Source organism: Phaseolus vulgaris, chromosome 8 (genome assembly GCF_051622355.1).
Source record: "Phaseolus vulgaris cultivar YP4 chromosome 8, ASM5162235v1, whole genome shotgun sequence".
In the NCBI taxonomy this organism is placed as follows: domain Eukaryota; kingdom Viridiplantae; phylum Streptophyta; class Magnoliopsida; order Fabales; family Fabaceae; genus Phaseolus; species Phaseolus vulgaris.
In genome coordinates, this window is record NC_143505.1 from 58,320,883 (window position 1) to 58,344,453 (window position 23,571).

At 32.3% G+C, this 23,571-nt stretch overlaps 3 protein-coding genes across 6 annotated transcripts; 2 read left to right on the top strand and 1 right to left on the bottom strand.

Moving 5' to 3' along the window:
- Nucleotides 1-1,339: 1,339 nt before the first annotated feature.
- Nucleotides 1,340-4,771, top strand: ZFP4 (zinc finger protein 4). 3 transcript variants are annotated; one of them, XM_068630105.2, is made up of 3 exons: nucleotides 1,849-2,251; nucleotides 2,349-2,469; nucleotides 3,640-4,771. In XM_068630105.2, exon 3 carries the CDS (start codon nucleotides 3,754-3,756, stop codon nucleotides 4,504-4,506), a length of 753 nt encoding a protein of 250 aa, XP_068486206.1. In that variant the 5' UTR covers nucleotides 1,849-2,251; nucleotides 2,349-2,469; nucleotides 3,640-3,753; the 3' UTR covers nucleotides 4,507-4,771. The 3 variants fall into 3 exon arrangements, with proteins under 3 accessions (XP_090149572.1, XP_068486207.1, XP_068486206.1); XM_090293446.1 differs by lacking the exons at nucleotides 1,849-2,251; nucleotides 2,349-2,469 and adding an exon at nucleotides 1,340-1,677; XM_068630106.2 differs by lacking the exon at nucleotides 2,349-2,469 and having other exon boundaries at nucleotides 1,834-2,251.
- A 5,759-nt stretch (nucleotides 4,772-10,530) lies between these two features.
- LOC137824479 (uncharacterized) lies at nucleotides 10,531-12,758 on the top strand. The gene is made up of 3 exons (XM_068630131.2): nucleotides 10,531-10,860; nucleotides 11,472-11,709; nucleotides 12,354-12,758. The coding sequence occupies exons 1-3, from the start codon at nucleotides 10,648-10,650 to the stop codon at nucleotides 12,500-12,502; spliced, it is 600 nt and encodes a 199-aa protein (XP_068486232.1). The 5' UTR covers nucleotides 10,531-10,647; the 3' UTR covers nucleotides 12,503-12,758.
- Nucleotides 12,759-16,382: 3,624 nt separating this feature from the next.
- Nucleotides 16,383-22,147, bottom strand: LOC137824478 (transcription repressor KAN1). 2 transcript variants are annotated; one of them, XR_016514569.1, is made up of 6 exons: nucleotides 20,685-22,147; nucleotides 20,041-20,405; nucleotides 19,752-19,797; nucleotides 19,201-19,363; nucleotides 17,013-17,112; nucleotides 16,383-16,877 (listed from the first exon to the last, which is right to left on the bottom strand). XR_016514569.1 is itself a non-coding variant. In XM_068630130.2 (6 exons), the coding sequence occupies exons 1-6, from the start codon at nucleotides 21,535-21,537 to the stop codon at nucleotides 16,761-16,763; spliced, it is 1,356 nt and encodes a 451-aa protein (XP_068486231.1). In that variant the 5' UTR covers nucleotides 21,538-22,147; the 3' UTR covers nucleotides 16,383-16,760. The 2 variants fall into 2 exon arrangements, 1 of the variants encoding a protein (XP_068486231.1); XM_068630130.2 differs by having other exon boundaries at nucleotides 20,329-20,405.
- Between the last annotated feature and the right edge of the window lie 1,424 nt (nucleotides 22,148-23,571).

Consider the following 23,571-nt stretch of genomic DNA (forward strand, 5'->3'; position numbering starts at 1 on the left):
GGAAATAAGAGGAAAATTAGGAGTGATGGACCTTGATTATATAAACCTAATTACAACCTTATAGAGGAGAAATATTGTAATAAATAAAAAGACAATAACTTACATGGCAAAATACTAACACTAAATATTCTAATTTAATAAGCTTCTTAAACTCTTATCTATAAATTTTGGCGCTCACCATAGTGTTTTGTGAAACACTTTTGGATGTCCTTTTACATTGATAAGCAAATTGTAAGAGATAAACATGTGGTACCTAAGTATTATCATTCTTAATAAACTTTAATAATTAAATGGACTCAGTTGATATTGTGTTAACTAAGTTCTATTAAAATATTAATTGAGATGATACGGTATTAGGTGAGTTCACCTATCAAAAGATCATCTTGAATGATATGATGTTAACTAAACTTATCTATAAAAAAAATTAACAGGGTGATACATTGTTAAGTAAGGATGACAAATGCACATGTTTCTATGGGTATTGTCTGAACCCATCCTGATTTTAATGGAGAATCACCATATTAACTGAGTATAAGTATGGGTATGAGTATATGTGATATCTAATTTTTTAAATTGGATATGGAAACATGGATGAGTATGTATATATTTGTCTTGTTCTCATCATCACACTTGTCCCAATACTCATCCATGTCCTCATGTATTCTCGTTTTAAATTAGTAAAACATATTTAATTTATTAGGTAACCTAAAAAGGTTATATTAACTTTTCTTTAATCCTTAGTGTTGTAACTTATTTCTAGGTCATACATTTGATTAGTTTTACTCTTTTCAATAATTATTTGTTTATCCAATTTTATTTGATGTTCTCATTTTATAAAATTATAATTTTTTCTTAATATTAGACATTGGAGAAAATAAAATGTGTATCATCTTCACATTGAATACTTGATAATATTATGTTTTTTTTTAATTTTTTTTAAATTATTTAATTAATATTTGACCATCATCTAGACTTTATTACTCATTTTAAGTTTCCAATATGGCTTGGGTCTCAGCAGTACCTGGTTCAAACTTAATGGTATTAAGTTGTGTACGTTCTAATGTGGTCGTGAAAACAGATCCAAACCGTCTTCTAAGTGAATAAACTAATAAGTGCATGCTTTAATTGGTGTCTCTTTATAATTCTATCTTAAACTTGAAAGCAAGTTGAAGGACCAGTTATGGAATTTAGAAAGAAAAAAAAAGAGGTAGGGGGTTCACATAATTCATAAATACTATGTAAAACGGTTGTTGGGAAGTGAAGGACAAGAGTTGTATTATTTATTGTGAGTGGAGTAGTTAAGAAACAAATGATGTCATATCATAGTACATGGGATCATGAATAATATATGGATGGTCTGAATAGGATGGGAAGAGTAGTTATGCTAGACGTGCTAGATGGAACCAAACATGAAACTTTGAAATCTGACCCCATGCATTGGTGTTATCTGAAACACTTTTGAAGTGGTGAAGATGGAGAGAGAGAAAGAAAGCTAGAAGCTGGAGAATCTTTGGTGGGAATAATGACTACACTGTTGTTGGCCTGTTTCTCACTTCTTCCTCATACCATACCACACCACGTACCATCAACCTACTTCTACTTTCAACTTTGTAACCTGTTGCTTCTCACTAGTTAGCTTTCTCAGAAAAGTCTAAATTTGCAAAAGGAAAAGAAAAGGTTTAGTTTTCTTATATATTGTTAGTAGTATACATCTTTTACACATCCATGGACAAATTTATCATTTATAGCAAGTTGTAATTAGATAAGAAGTTAAAAGCACCATTTCATAAACTATTTACTTAAAAAGATTAGAGTACACTAACTCAGGCACTGAAAATACTGTAGCACATTATTAATTTGATCATTTCTCCCACTCTCTTTTTATATATCCCAAAACCTCCTTTTCTTCCTCTGACTTCTCTGTTCCCTAACTCTCCACTTCTTTCTTACCTATTCTTTCCCATAATTAAACATCAATACCCACCATCTCTATGTCTCTCTCTCCCATTTACTCCTTCATTGCTTTTTATTCCTTTTCAGTTTAACTTCTTAAATAAAAATAAAAAAATATCTAAGGCCACACCTTACCCTCTATTAGTGTTTCAGAAACATAGAAAACTCAATAACCAGTTTTGTCTTCTCATAAACAGTCACAGCTAGGAAAGCTACACTGGAAACAGATGTCTCCAATTTCAAAGCAGTTTTTAGGTGATTTAAGAAGCAGGCCACTTTCATCTTGAAATTTGAGAGGGTATGCAACCTTCTTGAACTGTCATCTATGTACTTAAATACTGCTTGTCTTATTTTGGTTTTCACTTTTGCTTGTCTCAACTCTTTCTTGGGTTTAGATAAGTCTGAATCAGTGAATAAAGGAAATGGTATGTGGATTTTACCTTCAAACTTCATGTCATACCATCGGTGCCCCGTTTTGCCTCCACCAAAATCTGTCTCTATAGCCAAGGCTACACAGTAATTTTCCTCTCTAAACTATCATAAGTAGGCTTTCTTTGCTGCTAAACTGTGTGTGTTTGTTTACAGACTGAAAGCCCAGGTAGATTTAGTTCTAAAATTGGGAGGGACTAATATGAAACAAGCATCTGCATGCAATTCTTTGTTTTCGATATGTTCATGTTGTTGGATCTCCATATTAATGTTTTTCTTTGTCTCTGTTTTGTGTTCTGAATGATGGTCTTACTGTCTCTAAACTTTGGCTTGCTCTTACAAACTGATGGTGTTCAAGTTTTATCTGGGTGCTTTGTCCTCTCCCTCTCTCTCTCTCTTGCTGTTATCAGGAGACACTCCTTGGTCAATGAGTCCTTGGAAATATATAATAAGAAAGAATCTCCATAGCAGATTCAACATTGATTTCAAAATAGATATAGTATATTACTAAATATAGTTAACAATTACAGAATTTTGATGATACTTTTGGCCATGATGAAATGTGAAAACACTAATATTGGCTAACTAATTGTTCATGAACTTCATGGCATGTCCTTGCTAATCACTTGCAAAATAGCAGGCGATACAACAAGCATATGAGAAGATTCAGTCCGTATGAGTTCCTTGCTAAAGATTTTAAAATTGTATTCTACAATCTGAATTTCATCTTAAAAATATTCGATCATACTTCTGTAAATCGGATGGCTTCGAATGTTTCATATGAAGAAACGGCATTCTTGTTTTTATGAATTTTTACTGACAAGTCTGAAAAGCTAGAATATAAGATGGTTGGATTTTGTGTTGAAAAGAGTAATAGTTTTTAAACATTAGATTTTGTAATCGAATATGTCATAATAAATAATGCAACTAAAACATGGTTTTGTTAGTAGATTTGAGTAGAGTTACGATCACTTCTACGAAACCCATTTGTAGTCACTAATAGCTTTTACTGCATATGGAGACAATTTTATCTTCGATCCAAGTCGCCCATTTGGCTGGCCAAACATATAATGAAACAATCAAGCATCAGCTAGAAATGTTTTTGAGCTGGAAAAGTCCATTTTTAAGGCATAGGGATCATAGAACACGGTGCTTGGATGAGTATCTAGTCATCTTTCACAGTATCAATATTTACTGAAGATTTTTTTTATGATTGGTTAGTTTGCTGATTGATTTTCTTGGCTTACCTAATTGCAGGGTAAAGTAAATATCCCAGTGCAAGCTCAGAAATAGATTTCATTCTGGATAATCTGGTGGTTAACTCCCACTCCTCTTTGTTAAATTAGCTTCTAACTTGAGCACAGCTACATCATGAAACCAAACTTTGATCTTGAAGTTGAGGCATATGCAGAATATGAATCTGAAGTTAGCAGCCAGGTTGCTTCCAATGTTTCTATTTGTAGTGACAGCCTCACTAACATTTCCCACACCACAAATCCAATAGGGATTCATCCTAACTTAGATGCTATTTCACTTGACTTAACTCTCAACTTCAAGAACAGTGAGCCAGGGGGAAGAGATTCAATAGGATTCTCATTCTCAAGCACTAGCGAGAGCAGCAATGAACCTGCCTCTCAAACCACAGCAGCGACCATACCACGAGTCTTCTCTTGCAATTACTGTAAGCGCAAATTTTTCAGCTCTCAGGCTCTTGGTGGACACCAGAATGCACACAAGAGAGAAAGAACATTAGCAAAAAGAGCTTTGAGAATGGGATTTTTCTCTGAAAGGTATGCCAATCTAGCATCTCTCCCTCTGCATGGTTCTTTTAGGTCCTTAGGAATAAAGACACACTCTTCACTGCACCATGGCTTCTCACCAACAATGAGGCCTCCTGAGGTAAAAAACAATGCAAGATTTGATCAAGGGTATGTTGGCATCCCAGTATTCTTGGAGGATGATGAGTCAGATTTGTTGTGGCCGGGTAGTTTTCGTCAGGTTGTCGAGGCAGGTGATAGTCATCAGAATTTCATACTGACTGGAAGTTCAGATTTGAGCTTTACTGGGGTAAATCCACCTGTAGACATAGAGAACTCAATACCAGATTTGACTTTGAAACTTTGAAGGAGGTCATTTGGTACAGTTCTGGCCTTGAGTTGTCTGCTTTATTGTTATGTTATTGTACAGTAAGACATGCATGCAAGGGGCCATGGTTACCAGATTGATTCCTATACTTGTTGGGTTTCCTTTTACTTTCATTTTCAGTTTTCTCTTAGGAATCTTGCTTTGGTATTTTGCTTTGTATGTTTCTAATTGTATAAGGGCTCCGGGAGGACAATTTTGGAGCTTCTGTGCTTGTTATATAAATCATGTCTTTTCTTCACTGTAATTATTGAGCTTCTATGTGTTTTTGTCTTTTGTTTTTATTCTGGATTTATATTGACAACTAAACCGATCTTATTAAACTAGTAGTAGTACTATTTATCTCCTTTATTTAGTCATGAAAGTTGCCATATTTTATTGTGGTGGATAATTTGATACGGGTTCTAGTAATAACTGATATTTTCGTGCTATCATCTTGGAGCTGATCAAGGCTACTTGTATTGACAAGTGAAATTCCACTTTTCAACGTGGTTGCCTCTGTGGCCAACAAAGACATGGTATGTTTGTCTTACGACAGTTTATTACCAACCAAGAAAGGTGAAACATACCAAATAGGAAATAGAACATAGAATGCTTAATAACCACAAATATTTTCAACTCAATAGCAGTCTTGTTGACATTTCTTGGTTCGTTTGTCACAGCTACCTCCAATACACAATAACTTAGATTTTCTTTCCCATTTTCTGGCTTGCCTAGGGCAGGTTGTGCCCACAAGTTATTGAATAAAAAAGAATGAAAGAAAATTATTCTCATTAATTGACTAACTAATATGAACACTAGGCTTATATATACCAATAACAGATGTATATAGCTAACTAAGTTAACAGTTATAACGAATTTCAACTAAGTATCTTAACGGTAGTACTCCCCTCAATATGGGAGGAACATGTTCTAATAACAGTTAGAGTGAGGATTTTGGCAGGAGCATTGTGAGAAGGTCTCACTTGGTGACAGGTTTGGACATGAACTAAGGGAATGGTGCCCTCATACACCTTTCACGAACACAATGGGTATCAAGTTCTATATTCTTGTTTTGTTTGCGATGTAAATCATGGCCTAATTATCACTAAATACAAGCAAGCAAGTTTACCGAAATCCAGCAGCAGCAGCAGATAAGACAACCATGTTAGTTCACATGCATAGCAACTCCAGCCAATGACTATACGCAGCTTCAGCTGAGCATCTACTTATGGTGGTATGCGTTTTGGGCTTCCAAGAAACTAGAGAATCCTCGATGAAGACACAAAACCCAATTGCTGATTTCCTTGTATAAGGACAAACTTCCCAGTCAAAATTAGCAGAAGACTGTAAATGAAGGCTGTACATAGCAGAAAATAGTATTCCTTGACACGGGTGCTTTTGATGTATTGCAGCAGCTGATAGGCCACATCAAGGCGAGTAGTGCGAGGTTGAGAGACAAGTGGATTCAGTTTATGCACAGCATAGCTTATGTGTGGTCTTGATATTGTCAGTTAACTGCCAATAAGATGTCTATACATCCAATAAAAGCTGTGCTAATTTTAGATTGGGGGTCCATTGGTGGTGGCAGAGGGTCTACATCAAATAAACCAGTATCTTAGAGTAAAAAGAGGGCTAATTTGCTTTTGGAGAGGAGAATGCTTTTGCTGGTCCGGCCTACTTGAAGCCCCAAAAAGTATTTCAAACCGTTAAGCTTGCAGTGAGACTTGAAAATAAATTTGAGGACCATCATTTGTTGCTGATTCGAACTTGCAATGATAATATCATTGACTTTTTGCAAAGAAAGAATTACCACTGCATTTGGTGATAAAGGAAGGAGTAATCGCTCCTTGATTGCCAGAAACCATGCTGCAGAAAAGTTGTTGTAAACTTGGTGTTTGGTGAACCATTGTCTTGAGGCTTGCCTCAAGCCATAAATTCCCCCTATAAATTCTCCCCCCTAGTTTGGAGAATCATGTGAAGGATGATATTCTTGAGAAATTTCCGTATAAATCTCAAAAACTAAATCTCCATTTAGAAATGCATTGTTGATAGCCATTTACTGCAATCAATGAAAGGACACTAATGTTGTAATTTTTGCCACTAGCAACAAAATCCAAACCAGCTTGTGTGAAATCCTTTGTTATCAAATGGCCATGTATCAGTCCTTAGACCCATCTTCCTTGTGCTTAATTTTGTAAACGCATCTGCAACCAATTGTGTGTTTTTCAAGAGGAAGTGGAATAATACTTATTGTTGCCTCCCATTGCTTTTGTTGCAATTCCTCTGTAATGTGCAAATTTGACTGTTTGACATAAAAGTGAGGTTCAAATTCTGTGGAAACTTGACAGAAGAAGGATATCTATGAAGCAGTTAGTTTGCCATAGTCAAGGTAATCAGAATTACGATATTGGGTCTTAGGTAACTGCTATAGCTGAGAGAAGAGGAAATATATATTAAACGGGTGAGTGATCTATGTGGTCAAGAAATTCTTCTAAATGCAATTTGGATGAAGATAAATTGTATATATTAGATAAGGTGTCTGAATTATGGCCGAAATAGAGAGTTTGAATCAGAATTTGTGATGCAAAACTTGGTGGTGGTGAATGAAATTGACTGTGGCATAAAGGCATTGTACTCTAGCTCTTTTTACTAAAGAAATTCAAATGGAAACTTGTTGAAACTGTTGAAGGAAGCCCTTTGGTGATGAAGGCAATTGTGTAGACACGAAATCCACAAAATGAAATAGGAACATGTGGTTGAAAGTTTTTCTTTCAATGCCCAAGATATGGCCACTTTAAGGAGATGTTGATGTTTATATTCAGCTACAAAGTTTTTCTGAAGCCTTTCTACACAGGAGAACTGATGATTAACGCCCTTTGGTGTAAAAAAGTCTGTCATAAACTAGTTCTCTAGCATTATCAAACTAAAACAAACTGATTCTCTACATAAGGAAGAAATTATGATATTATAGTAGGAGATTCTGATTTATCTTTCTTAGAAATAGCTAGGTAAAACCTGCTACAGTCATTTACTACAGTACAGACTAAATCAAGTATATTCTATTTAGCTATAGCGTAAATTTGACAATGGAATGCAAATGCAGGATTCTTGTATGATATTATATTGTATTTATTGTTTATTACATTGATAACTTATGGACAAATCTTGAGTTCTAATACAGTGGAACCAAGCAGAAGAACATAGAGTTCATCTTGAATGTTACCTTCCCCAATCTTATTAGAAATGGTCTTGAATTTAAAAGGACGAAGAATTGAAAACAACATTTAATTTAAAACAAGGTATGAACATTATGCATTAGTCACAAAACTTGAATTCTGCCAATTCATACAACACTTACTTTTGTAGTGATGGGAACAAGGTATTAAATTACAGTCACAGTAACTCATCATAACGATTAAATTAAAAGAAATTGAAAGGTGATAACGAAGAGTTTAAGTTACTCTTGTAGTAATTTGATACTCCTCTTGCAATTTTGTCTTGTTTCTTAATATTGCAGGAAATCATGGATGAATGTGGTTGACGTGGTCATAAGTACTATCTCATCAACTTTAAAGCAAAGCATAAATGTTATAGCTAAAACTATGGTTGAGTAGTGTTTTTTAAAATCGTGATCCAGAAGTAAACATAAGAATTGTCTATTGTCTGAAAGAGTTAGAAAGAGATGGCTAAGATGGCACATATTGGAAGTTGTCCCAAGAAGTGAAATGAATCCAAAATAGAAATGAACAAGATTATAGCAGAAGTGGTCAAGATTCAGAGCTATATCATCAGCATCAAAATCTTGACTCATAACATGTGTTATTAAGAAAGTGTCTTAATCTCTAGTTGATATGTTGGATATATTTGGGAAGAATTTTCTGAGTCTTTCTCTTTGGATTATTAGCAGAAGATTTGAGTGAAGTATTCACACTTGACAGCAAATGCCAAGTATTGTAATTTGAAGTGGTGAGAGGGTATGAAACCAGTAGAAGACCATGGCCATAGGAATGTGAAGGATCTTCAATTGTTGAAAAAACTTAGCAACTCCTTCTGATGCCATATTGAATCGAAGAGAATAAAGAGGAGATGAAACAAAACGATACTTATTGATTCACTACCTGCTTTCTACAACATATCTTTATATACACAAATACTAAGTAACTCATGTATATTTAAAATAACTATCATCACTGATTTCAACTAATATATCAGTCTCATTTTATTTTATATGTAGGAATTATTTAATATCAGACTATTTATATTAATTCACGTATCTTATCAATCAATTGAGTTAGATTAGACTCCTTATTATATAGTGTATCATTTCATAGATTTTTTTTCTTTCTGAAATTTCATGTAACTTATTATAATTTATATTTAACTTATTGATAATACGTAGTAAAATAAAATTTAATTAGAATAATCATGGTATGTTTTTGGTTGCTAAACAATCTTGAATTTCCATTTTCCATATCATTCAAAATCATAATTTTTATGATAATCATTTTAAATGTTATTACTATTACTATTTTTTTTTATATTATACATTTTGATCTCAATTTTTGAAAGGCTTAAGTAATATTTTTGCCATATTATTTATTTATATATTTTCAATTTCTTTCCATTGATAAAAACGAGTCCAATTTATCTTTCTTTCTTGTCCACAAACTGAATTAAAATGTCAATGTTATTTAGTGGTGGTAATTTTAACCTTTTCACTAAAAGAAATAATGTTACTAAAATCATTATTAAGGGTTATGATATTTATAGGAATTTTTCTGACTCCTTTAGCCCCAGTTTGCTTTTGGGGGTGGTACTGTTGTCGACGACAGATGTATGCGTGCATCTCCGTTTGCTTCTAGAGTTGCATGTGGGTGAGGGAGGGATGGAGAGAAAGTGGAGTGGATATGGGATCTTCTAAAAAATGAAGAGAGAGGAAAGACTACCCAAGGGAATACCACGGTTAAACGTATGAAGTTACGCATGTATCATTGTTTTTCTCCTCCATGCAGTGCCAAATCTTTGTTTTTCTCCTACATGCATTGTTGATTATATTTATTTTGTTAATGATAATAATGAAAATCCTTATTAATAATAATTTTGTATATAAATATATATATATATATATATATAACATAACAAAATTTTAAGAAATATAAATAATATTAAAATTATCTAAATAAATTAACTTAATTAACAAAATTAATTTAAATTAATAAAATGGAAAATAATAAAATTATTTTTAAATATATAAAATTATTTATTTATTTATTTGAATTTTAAATTATTTTTTCTTTTATTTATAATTAAAACTTTAATTTTTTTTAATTAAATATAATGTCCACAAAATTAATTATCATTTATTTCTTTATATATATAAGGGTAAATTTGTAATCTTATAATTTACACAATTAAAAATAATTTAAAATATCCTTATAATTATCACATCACTCACATATTTCAATAAACTTTCCTCACATATCCACTCTAACCTACTTCAATCCAAACACCCTCAACTTTTTTCACACTTTCCTCACAAATCTTTACACTTTCACTCCCTCACACTCTATAATCCAAACAAAGCCTAGGAACCTTTGCATGCTCTTTAGAAGGAAATATAACAGTAAGGTAAGATCTTATTAAAATTACTGCTTTTAAATAATAATAATAATAACTATTATTATTATTATTAATAATAATAATTAAATTAATATAATAGTCAATACAGTCAACAAATTAATGGAGGGAAATTAATGATTATGGACCCCTGATTTGGAACTAATCTAGAGGAGTAACCAAATATATTATTGTGCTTTTTTAAACTAATAACGTTTTTTCATTGACATGTCGTACTAATATTCTACATAATAAGTTTCATGATGGTTAATCTAACTCTTACCCATGCTAAAGGATGACATTTTACGAAAGCAAATAAAAATAATTAAAGGATTAAAATTCGTTAAAAAATATTAAAAAAACTAAGGCTACATAATCAATCACCAAAAAATAATAATAAAATAATAAACCATGACTAAAACGAGGAACGCTTTTTTTAGAGAAAACAGCAGACTCTGACTCTGACTCTGAAATTTTGCTTAGTCTGGTTCCATTTCAACTGCATCTACCACTGGAAGGTGAAAGATGGCGGAGGAGAAGCCAAACGGAGAAAAAGAAGAAGCGAAAGAGGAGAGAAAGGAGAACTTATACGACGTCGTTCAGAGTCTCATCTTCGAACCTTCTAAGATCAAGGCTACCCTCGTCCCTCTCTTCCCCGAAGCTTCTAGAAACTACTCTCGCCATCTCCTCCTCTGCTTCCGTCAAGGCTCTCCCCTCCGACGCCTCCTCTTCATCTCCGTCAGTCTCTCTTTATCTATAATTGAATGTTATTATGATTTTCTTATAATGTTTAATTGATTATCCGTTTTTTAAGTTCCTAATCAAGGACAAATTCGAATTAGTACTTTGTAGCACAATAATATATTTGATATGAAGATTTCGCTTTCCTGATTTTAATTAAGTAAAATAAAGTAGTAAAGCTTTCATGTTTCACTTTATGGCAAATACGTGTAGGTTTTTTCATTTTATTATTAAAATGTCATTTAATTTCAGGATGTTATCGTTAAAATATAATTTAGGTTGGTTTATATATATCTTTTAATGAGACATATTAGAAATAAAAAATTATGTGAAAAACAAAAGTTCCCTTGAAAACCTCTGCTTTAGTTTAATACTTTCTCTGAATTCAAATATAAGAACAAAATTATTATGTTTGATAGACTTATCTGTAAACAAATTTTAATTTCTTAAACCTTAATTTATGTTATTATTTCAAAAATACTGTTATTTGTAAATTCAAGCACCATTCTCAATAAATGTAATTGAAGATAATTTATAAAAAAATGCATTTTTATTATATAAAAACAATAATATTAAATGATTTTGATTTGTGGTTGTAATTGATGCAGGTTGGCACAGTTGCTCTTGTTGCTCTCTCAGGACTTGTTGTTTTTATGCTCTTCTTTCTGGCTGCAACTATAAATGCCATTTTTGTCTCCCTTCTAATTTCTTTGGCAGTGGCTGGAGGGTTCTTGGCTCTGTTCTTTGCTTTTGTGACAGCTATATATATTGGAGCACTATCAGTGGCCATCTTTGCTATTTCCACAGTTGTTTTTTGGGCTGTTGTGGCTATTGTTATTACTGCAGGTAACGTTCTGTTTGGAATCCCCCTTCCTTTCTCTATACTTGTCAATAGAGTTTGTTTGGATAAACTTCTAAATAAATAAAGTAATTTTGACTTCTCTCAAGTTAAATTTAGTTAATGCACGAGTTAGAAATCAGCATCTAAAAAAGTAAATGAGCGAGATTTTATAAAACAAGAAATGCCTTATAAACTCACTTTTTTCTAATATGATGTCTACTTTTGATGAACTTCTCCATAAAAAGGTGAAATGAAGTGAACATCTCCTGTAAGCGAAATCAACTTATACACTTTTTTAGAAACTCTCTTATCTTATCGAAAAGCTTAAGTGCACAAGTTCATTTTAGCTTATTGGAGAAACTTAATTGTTTTGCCTTCTTATTTTCCTTTTTGGAAATGCATATAGAGAAAGTTATCCAAGCAGGATCTAAAGCATATAACTAAATTATGGACTAGTAATGTACAGATGCTAGCCACTGCAGAGCTTGTGGCATCTCTAACTTGATGATGCCAATAGATTTGGTTCCTCTCACACCTTGCTTTACCTTTTTGAGAATAGAGAATTTTATTACTTTGGCCTTTTATTAAGTCCTACTTGTGTGAGCTCTGACACTATATATTGCCTGCACATGAAAATAATGTGAACCAGGATGGGTTGGATTCCTTTATACCTTGTGGCTGGGAACTAGAAAGAGCCTTGGATTTGCAAAGCGATCTTTGAGTGTGACTGGCTCTGCAATTACTACTCATTCTGCTGCTTGGGGTACGCGCAACTTTGCACACAAAAAATCAATTTAGGTGCTGGTCACATATAGAACCCTATGCACAAATCCTACGCATACATGTTTGTTGGAATGGCGAAAGCATCCTATATTTCATCTCGCTCGTGGTTTGGTTTCGTTGGCTGTAAATAGCATGCTTGTATTATGTCAATAAAAATGCCACTGTTTGGTTTTGTGCGTTCTAGCTCAATGTAATGTTGATGAACTCCAGGATCCAGGATGTATGTATTCTACTTCAGTTTTTAAGTTGGAAAACCAGGTACTTTTTCTTACGTTGCACCTAGTGTTGTGCTTCATGAAATTGGATTGCCATGGTAAAAATGCTTGGAAAGGAAAAAGTTGAGCTAACATATAAAAAAATTTAAGACTCATAAACTTATTGCTAAGGCTGTCTAACTCCATAGCAGACTACCATGCGAGCAAATCGGAGAGCACGACACACCACCACGTAGCGAAACGATAGTGAGTTTGGCATGACTAAAAAAGAGAATGACACGAGTTTGCTTTCGAGTCAACTTGCACATGAAGATTAGAAATGTAAACTAGGACGAGTTTTCGAGTTAACTTGCTTGATAACAATATTTATGTGTTGATATGAGAAAAAAACTAATATCTAATTATCCAAATTCATATTACTTTAAGTCTATTTAAATGGATTTATTTCAAATTCAAATCTATATTTTTGGACATTTAAGTCCAGTCTATTTAATTTGATTTGGATTGGATAACGTTTTGAATTTTAAAAATTCAAAATCAAGGTGCGTGTACACCATTTTAAGCTAGGTCATGTCGCTATGGACCTAGGTCCAATTGAATCGAAATGGATCTACATCATTTGATTTGGGGTAGACCTACGTTTGCCAAAGTTGGGTTAGGCCCAACAATCAAAACTAAGTCAAACCTAACTGTTGGAGATTCTACATCGACTAAAGATACAAATATTTCATTGCATATAAGTGGGGTGCAAACCTCACCCTATGAATCGATTTTATGGGGTTGAGTTAGACTTAAAGTCCACTTCCTAATAAGAAATAGGTTTTTCCTAAAATTTAATGGAAAAATAAGATCAAACCTAGGTGAAGTTAAGTTCGTTCGGATTTGTGGCTATTGAAATGCAACTGAAATTGATCTGTTTGCTCCCCTCCAAACTATGGTCAATTGATCTTAAAATTTTGTTGACATGTCTTTGCTCTTGCTTCTATAAAAAAAACTGGAAGCATGTCACAATTCTTGCAACAAGAAGCTGTGGAAACTGTAGGAAGAACTAGAAATAATGCGTGAAACATTCAAGTCAATACCAAAAATAGCATTGCACAGTTTTACCATCAAATATCTGATAAAAAAATAATAGAGTCTGACAAAAAAAAACCAACATTCAATCAATTTAGACCAACAACAATGAAGTCATATATTCCTTCCACCAATTCTGTTGAAATCCAGCTATAACGAAGTCGTATCAGGTTTTAGTAATTTCATTTTTTTAAAAAAAAGTTAAGTTCAGATCAAATTATGCATACGATTTTACCATTAGCAGAACCTTTTTACATTAAAATTATGTTTTTCAAACTCTACTTGTAGTAGGTATAATTTCTTAAAAGTATATCAATTTTAATAATGTCAAACTAAAAATGTATTGATTTTGTAAATAGTACGTCAATTTCAACAACAATATCGAACCAAAAATGTATTAGTTTTGTAAATTTTTCACAACAATGTTTATGCAATCTTAAAGGAGCTACAACACTCAGAACTCTTGCAATATACTTTAAAGGTTTATGCGAAATCTTTTAGCATATAAACTTTTTTGAAAAATAATAAACTAAATTAAGCAATGTGATCCTTTTGGAATACTTAAATTATAAGGGATATTATAAGAGATGACAATTTCTAACAAAAGTTTTTATATATAAAAAAAAATTATGAAGGGTGACATATTATGTTTAATTGAAACGTGATAAAGGATCCTGTTAAAAACATAACACACATATGGTTATTACAATTTACTTTTGTTTTTATTTTCATTATGTGTTAATAAAATGTTAATTTTATCGGTTATGGTTTACAATACCTAAGACAAGATTACTGAAATAATTGAATAGTTTCACTCATAACATCGTTTTTACAATCATAATAGGTTGGAGTTTTGGTGAGGAGATAAAAAGTCGAATTAAAGAGGGTACGCATAATATCGTAATGCATATAAATTATTAAATAAAAATCAATTTTAAAAATAAAATAATTAATTATTATATTAATTAAATTAAAAATTATTAATATCTAAAATAAATTAATAAAATTTATAAATTAATAATTAATTAGCTATTAACATTTTAACTATAAATTTATTCAAATAACACATTTTTTTATTATTTTTATTTCATTCATCCGTATTTTAATTTTTTAATCCTAATAAAGTATAGAAGACAGTAGAAAAATACACTTTTTAAAATAAATGCCAATACTATATATCATCTTAATATTATTTTTTTCTTATTTTAAAAATAAGGTAGCGTAATAATGATAACAAAATAAATGATAAAAAAATTAATTGATGGATTTTTCTTCTTTAAATTATTTTTATTATTTTAGACTCAACCTGGATCTTGGGCCATTGCCATCGTCCCTTCCAGTTAGGCTTGCCCCAGCTCCAGCCCATTGTTGTATATTGCATGATAAAATTAAATATATATTTTATGTTTTTAAATTTAATTGAGATTGCATTATTAAAAATGATAAAAAATAATAATAAAAGTACTTATAATGAGAAAATGATTCTGTATATATAAATTTTATATTAAAGCAAATTATAATACTATTAATAATTATAACATACCATAAATATTTCAATCTATATGCTTTACCATTAAACTATTTTGGACGAATTTTATCATGACATTTTATCACATGATATTTAAAATCATGCTATAAACAAAAATTAACTGTTTAATTGTACTTTTAAAACAGTCAAAGTTTCTTCATACTTTTTTTATACATAAAGAGTATAGGTTATGGCCTACTTTTAACATTGATAGTTATTAGTTAAGTAAAACCAAAATATTTATTAATATATGTTTTAATTAAATATTAATATTATTTATTTACTTTATTAATTAACGACAAAACTCAAGTGTAAAAAGAGAAAAGAAAAGGACAAATGTTTGTTGTTTCAAGTGATATTGAACTTAGATTCTTAATTAAAATTTCGAGTTTAAATTTTATAATAAAATATATGGTTGGAATGAGGATTTAGTAAATTATCAAGTGACTAGATTTTTTTTATTAAAAAGGTTAACAACTATTTCATATTTATTACCTAACTAATGAAAAGAAAAGAAAAACTGAAATGCAATTAAAAATAAACATATAATAATATAAAAAGTCACTACAAAAAAATAATTAAATAAAAAATAAATTTAGAGATTAAAATAATTAGTCACTAAATATATTGATTAAATTATATATTAATTTTATAGACTAAAGAATTAGTGTTATCTAAAGTGATTTTTATATTTTTATTCTTAATAAAAATTTATAAAATAGTATATAAATTAATTACCAAAATTTTAATTACTAATATTTTAAATTATAGATTAATCTTAAAAAATAATAGAAAGTAATATAGAATATAAAGTATTAATTAGTTAAAATATTTATTGGTATACTAATTTAAAATCTGTTTGATAAACAAGAAAAGCATATACATAAAATAAGCTTAGGATCGTTCTTGCTTTGTATTATTTGTATATATACTTCATTATGTTAAGGAAATATACAAAGGCTAGCCCTATATTTTTTTAAGTAAATTTCATGCAGATTATATTATCTTTACGCAATTGAAAGAGATAAACTTGAAAAAATGAAGTATAGAGAAAAGGAGAGAAATGAAAACATTCTAGTTCAACAACAACACATATATAATTAAACTCTTTTATTCCTTCCCCAAGTTTCAACTTTCAATCCTTTTCCCTCCTTCCTCTTGTACAATATGCATCATCTTCGCTCATAAAGCCTTGTTGCTACATCATAATTTCCCGTTGGTACTTCATTCTCTCCGATAAACAAAAACAAAATATAGAATATGAACAAAACTGTCATGAACTCAGAACACTTCCCGAAGCAGAACTAGAAAGGGTCTTTACTTCATCTCCTAGACACCAATTTATATTTATCTAAATAATCACCTCTACATTTCATAAAAGATGATGAAGTTGTCACCATGGTTTATAAATAAAATTGCAAAACAAAAACAAAAGAAGGGAACAAATCAAGTTTAGCTACGCTTGCTCTTTGCCATCCCAATGTGGTCTTCCTAATGTGAATTCCAAGCTTGGGTTCTTGCACTCCATATTAGAACCTGCCATGTTGTTCTTCTGTTGTGTTGAATCACACTCCTGTAATGTCATTTGTTACTATTGTGTGAATATCATACATTTAGACATTGTAGAGGGAAACATTCACAGTTGTGAATATGCAACAGAAAAATAAAACAACGATTTTGCAAACAAATGCTATGCCTCTCTGATTACCTGAATTTGATGCACTCCTGATATTGTTTGTGACAGGAGGATAGGGGATCTGAGACCATCTATGTCGTTAGAAGTTGTTTTTTGTCGCGACTCTCCACAACTGTTATCAGTTCAATGAAAATTCAGAATGTCACCAAGAATAACATGCAAAATATATATGTACCACTTAGCATATTAAATCATGCTAATGTGCAAGAAAATGGTGGAAATAAATATATGAGAAGATTACATATCAAGAGCATAGACATCTTATTCTTTACATATATCTTCGATCTTCACATTTTAGCAGTTTTCACATCTTCATTTCCCCTTATCTATCAATGCTAAGTTACTGTGTAACACCATTTATCCCAAAGAATCTGCAATGCTTAAGCATTTTCTACTGTTCTTTTTCCACGATTGTATTCAAATTAAAACGATATTCAAATGGAGCAAATTTTGTTTCAACGATTATATGTTCTCACTATAGAAATTAAAACTTACATTGGAACAAAATCGCTTCAACTAATTAGATGTTTAGTTTTAACAAAGAGGCAACTACAATAAGTATTTTGAATTTATAATGTCAGGTGTGAAGAGATGAGCTTAATTATAAGGCCAGCAGATGCTGCATTTTGTTGCTGATATGTTCTATCTGCTACTGATTTTCTATACATAGTTTTTTATTTGTGGTGGTTCTAAGCCAGTATATATTATTCTAAATAAATATTATTCATGACTTGACATTACTCAGTGACAGTAGCTTCCACGATATTTCAATAATAGAGGCAACGCTTTCAGGTTTTCCAGCTTTTGAAAAGTACAGGCTCTGTGTGAAAGCTAGGTTAGGTTGCACAGTGAGATGGCATTTTTGAGTACTAATTTATTTACCTTAAAAGGAATTCTTGCTTTTATGTTGACTCAAATATGCAAGAAATCTATGTGAAAATAGGCACTGTTAGACCAAAGTCAGGACAAATTTAGAGATATCTAGGCACTAATATAAGCTACAGCTCTTGAACTGTGAAGATGGTTTTTCTTACTTATTTTGAGCAGTTATGTTAAAACAGGCACGGCACAAAGGTACATGTCATATGTTCCACTTCCTATTCATGTTAAACAGTGATACTTGAAAAGGTCAAAATTCACATACTTCTTTCCACATATTTATACTCCACCTACATAATATCTCAGGTGAATGAATTTTTGGATCTTCTTTTTTTCAAAGCTTTGTTATCATGCAAGAGAGTCTACTTATCGCCTTCAGGTGTAATGTGTATGCAGGTATCTTGAGCATTCACTTTTACTTCTTTAAGAAAAATATTTTTTATACAAGAGTTTTGCTTAATACATGTATGTATACAAGAGGTTTCAACTGTCAACAGCCTCTATTATAAACAAAACTATTTCTAGTTTTTTTCTCCCTCCTCTCCCAAAACCCACCCTTACCTAAGCCCAATGGTGGAGCCTCTCCTGTAACATTGTCCAACGAAAGTAAAAATAAAACATTGTACACCATTTTAAGGTAAAACACCTGAAGTAGAATATGTTTCAATATATACATTGTTAATGAGAATATCTGAAGTTAAAGGCACCCATACTCGATGAGAAGAAATTTATTATTTGTGTTGGTGGATAATAAGACTCCATACATACATATACATATATATATATATAACACTTTAGCTATGGTTAAATGAGCAACATTAATGGTGGGTAGCAGCAGGACTTGTTAATAAGAACGTATAATAACTAATATAAAGATCGAATTCTTCCAAAGGAGAAAAGAAAAAGTGCATGCAGCTATAGGTGTTGTGCCTTGCTTTTATCGTAATTAACGTTTGATTATGTTTTGAAAGTTTTCCTTTATTATATACCCATCATGTCTTCAATACTCATCTCTATAGAAAAAAATTCGGTGAGGTACAAAAGATATATAAAAGAAAGAAAAACAAGCAAACACAAGCAAAGCAAAAGCTGACACAAGAACCCTTTTTATTCTTCATAAAAAAAGAATCCCGTGGACGTGGGTTTGGAACGCATTCATATCCATCAGATACCATGCAAAGGCAAAAGCAAATAAAAAAGCACAATCATAAACATGTACGTTGAAGCAGGCTGCACACTACACAAAGATATAAATATATGTAAAACATAAATAACTTATGGTCTCAAAAATTATAAAAGAGAAAATTGGTAAGAACCGTACCTTGAAGAATTACTCCAAAGAGTGGTGGTGGAAGAGTAGTCCATGTCTTGTTGCGCCACCCATTCCGGCCGCCCTCTGTGGTTGGGAAATTGTCGGAGACTGCTCCGATCGGCGGTGCTGCCAATAGGAGACAAGTCATCCTCTCCAGACCCATCTGAATGGCCTGCAAAAGCCGAAGCTTTTAAAATTTCACACATATATATATATATAGCATACATTTCTAGATATATGCATGCATGCATCTAAGTTATGTATAATTTATTTTGGACTAATGTGGAGCCTTTCAACATCTGATATCTCTGTGAAAAGCCTTTTTTACTAAAGGGTGTGTGGTTTGTGTAAAAGTACGAGAGGAGAAACAAGAAAGGAATAGTTTGCGGTAAAATTAAAGGTAATAGTAAAAAAACTGTAGGGTCTATAAAGAACAAGGTGTGACATTATTTCCCTATAATGATATGACAAAAAAAAATTAGTTGGTGCATGCTTAAGAAAAAGATATAAGGCTGCTAAAAAAAGAAAAAAATGGTTGAAGATTAAGCAATACGAATTACCTGAAGATGCTGCAGGTTTGTCAGTGGTCTTAACAGTTCGATACATCTGGGAAGAAGTCATAAACAAAAACAAGGCATTATATAAAAGGCTTTTCCATGGTTGGAAGAAAATCCATTAATTAGTGTGCGTGACTGCGCGAGATGTATATATATGTATATAAAAATCCAAATTTTTTATTGCAGAATTTATTAAAGAATAGAAAATCGTTTCCCATTAATTAGATCCCTTTTTCACTCTCTCTCTTTCTTTCTTTCTATGTTGGCTTCTGGGATTGTCTGGGTGGGTTACCTCATTAATCACGAGGTTGATGTTTGATGAGGTTGTAATGAGAGAGTGTATTATTGGAAAATGATGATCTTTGTCTGTTCTCTCTCTTTCAAAGCAGAAACTGTTTTCTGTCTGGTCTTCTCAGACGTTAAAGGCTCCCTACTCAGCTGACTACAGACTTTAAATTCATTCATCCACTCCCACATTCACTGCTTTCTTCATCGGTTACCGTGCCAGTAGGATAGACAACAAACACCGCCCCACATGAACATAGAGAGAGAAGAGAAAGAGAGAAATTCAAAACCATACCTGCAAGTGGCTTTTGACATGAGCTAATGTTAGATCCTTCACATCCATGAGCTCAAGAACTGATTTTGGAGTAGCTCCTGATTCCACCATACCAAACACATTAGATGAATAAAAGCCTATAATTTAATACAAAAAAAACAACAACTAGTACACACTCTCAATTCATGAATAAAAATAAAGAACAAGACAAGTAGAAAATTACAATATAGTCAACTTTAGAAAATGAGAGGACAATCAACAACAAATCTTTACTTTGATGAAATCAACGGCATGAATAATCACAGGATATTATTAAGAGGGGTTAAGAGAAATTGTGAAAAATTAAAAGGGAAGAAAACTAAAGAAATATTGTTTACTTTCATGGCCTCCAAGAAGTTCGACCGCATGGACAAATCGAGCATGGAGGGTGCTTGTCCACCTCATTCTGGGTGCTCTCATGCTCCTCTTGTTGGGAAGCTTAGACAAAAACCTTGATCTCATGAACCCTGAAGAGGCTTCTGAAGAGCCTACCCCATATTGGTGCAATGGATGAGATTTGAAAGCATCGCCAGAAAAGCCATTAAACCTTGTGGCAGTGGCTGCCCTACACGCCAAGGTGGAACCGTTGTTCAAGAAGGACATGGGATCCACAAAGTAAGGTGAAGGTGAAGAAGAAGAAGCGGTTGTGGAGCACAGAGAGGAAGATGAAGAAGAGAGAGCCGGGTAAGAAGGCACGTGATGATATAAGCACATCTTGTTATGGGGATCCTTGTTGTCTCTAGCATGGTCCATGGCCACAAAGGGGAATGAGCGGTTGTGATACACCGGAATCCCCTTGATTGGCCTCAAGCCGTCCGATGATGACACATCAAGCAATGAAACTCCATAGTTTATGTGGTTCAAGGGAGTGTTGGTACTTGCAGCAACACTTGTTGCAGTATTACTACTAGTACTGGCGCTGCTGCTGTGGAGAAGATGATGGAAATGGGCTTGCCCTGGATAATAAGGGCTGTGAGGTGTTGGAGTTGGTCTTGGTGTTGGTCTTGGTGAAGTGAAATTCCTTCCAAGAGAGAGTTCAGTGTGGGCTTGAGACACAGTCCTTGAAGGGAAACTAGCTTGGGGTTCATAATTGGAAATCAAGGAAGATGAGATGCTTGGAGGGCTTATGTGAAGAGAAAGATCAGGAGCAGTTGTTGAGGTAGGCTCAATGAAAATCCCCTCCAAGGTCATCTTCTTTATGGGATAGCTTGATGCTCACAATATATATATATATATATATATATATATATATATATATATATCAAATATACCTTTCCTTTTCCTTTATTAAAATGGCATCAGATTTTGACACTGGTGAGGAGGATAAGCTGTGTGTGTAATATACAATCCCTTTGTTCTCTTTTGAGTTTTGAATTTTCAGTCTTTCCCAAGAAAAGAATCTGGAAAGCTTACTAGGAAGAAGTGGTGAAAAAGAGAAAAAGGGAGAGAAGAAGTAGAACTGAAAAACAAAGATGGTGGTGAAGAGAGGAATGGAATTTGAAAAGGTAATTGAATGAATAAAATTGGAAAAAAAGAAATCCAGAGAAGCATGGAAAGGAAAACAGGTGGATTTGGGTTTTGTTTTCCTCGAGAGTATATATGGGAAAATGACAGTAGAAGAAGGTGAAGGAAGAAGATAGAGCACAAGATGTTTCTGTTTTTTCTCTTTCTCTCTCTCTCTTTAGTCAAAAAAATGTACCAAAAAATAGGGTGAGTTTGGATTTGGGTTCCGCGGAGTGGACGGGATAAAAACTCTTAGACAGAGAAAGACACTCTCATCTCTGATTCCTTTTCCCCCACTCCCTTCGCTCTTCCATAATCTCTTTCTTCATTATTATTATATTATTCATAATTGTTATTATTATTCTTTTCAGTAAATTAACCACTGCTGTCTCATTTTTCTTGCTTAAATAGGCATGCTTAGCCATAATAGGACAATACTTTTCTTTCCTACATTTTTTTATTTCTCACACACCTTTGGATTGGGATTTTGTAATCTTCTCTGCACTAAAATAAAAACAACCACACACTCACAAAACACAGCTGATTGACTTATCAAAGAGTGACAAAAAACCCACCCTGTTTTTTCTTCCTTTCTTCATTAGCCTTTATTCCTGTTTTTGAAAACCATACAAAGACTTTTACCCTAAATTTAATTCCACCATAAACTTTCTCTCTCCCTCTTTTCTTCTGTTTCTGCGAATACTTTATTAAAATTTAAGGATGTGTGCATTTCAAGATTTTCTTCATTCATTAGTTGGGAAATTATTAGAAATAATGGTTCCGGATTTTTAATTTGGATTTTGCTAACCAGCTCACACATGATAATCAATTAAGCATTCATTACTTTTGGCTGATTAACCAATTACTTCAAATTATTGTTTTACAAATTTTATCTTCCACACTTCTGCTAAACTAAAACTTTTACTGTTCCTCCTATAGTTTTCACTTTTACTTCACACCTACATGCACATGCATAAACAACCTATTTACAACCATTCTAAAAGATAACTCTACAAAAACTAATAAATAACTAAAGAGTTGTGTTTGTGTTGTGTAATTATACTTTTTAAATAACTCTCTCCATATTGAAAAAAATAGAGTGTACATATTTAATATTTTAAAACACAAAGCTTTGTTAAATATTGTTATTACAAATAAATAGAAATAAATGACAAGCTCTTTGTTACAATTTTGTTGATAAATATTGAATCTTATATTTCTGAATAAGAATTTTAATTATTAAACCATTACTCCAAGATTATTCAGTAAATACCCTCTTTGTTTAGAAAGTCAGTTTGGAGAATTAAAAAATTGAAAAATTGAATCTGGGTTTGACACTATGCCAATTTTCTATATTGGAATGATTGAAAATCCATTAGCATTGACCAGAGTTGAAGATGAGTTAGGGTTTCCAAAACCCTAGGCTAAATCGAAGATAATATAGTGATTTTATGATAATAAAAAAAACATGTATTGGGAAGTAACCCTATCTTTAAATGCTGACACCGTAGGTGACAAACAATGCTCTAAGCTTGGTCTTGGAGTCTCAGCTTTTTTAATCAAGCAGTTAATTAATGAAGATTTATAGTTACAGTGCCCAGTGCCACCAACTCCAATGTTACCAATGGAAAACACTAATTCAGAGGCACTGTTTGCGGAATCCATTTAATGCTTAAATTGGGTACAGTGAAGTTCATTAATTTCTTTAGCTCTCACATACAC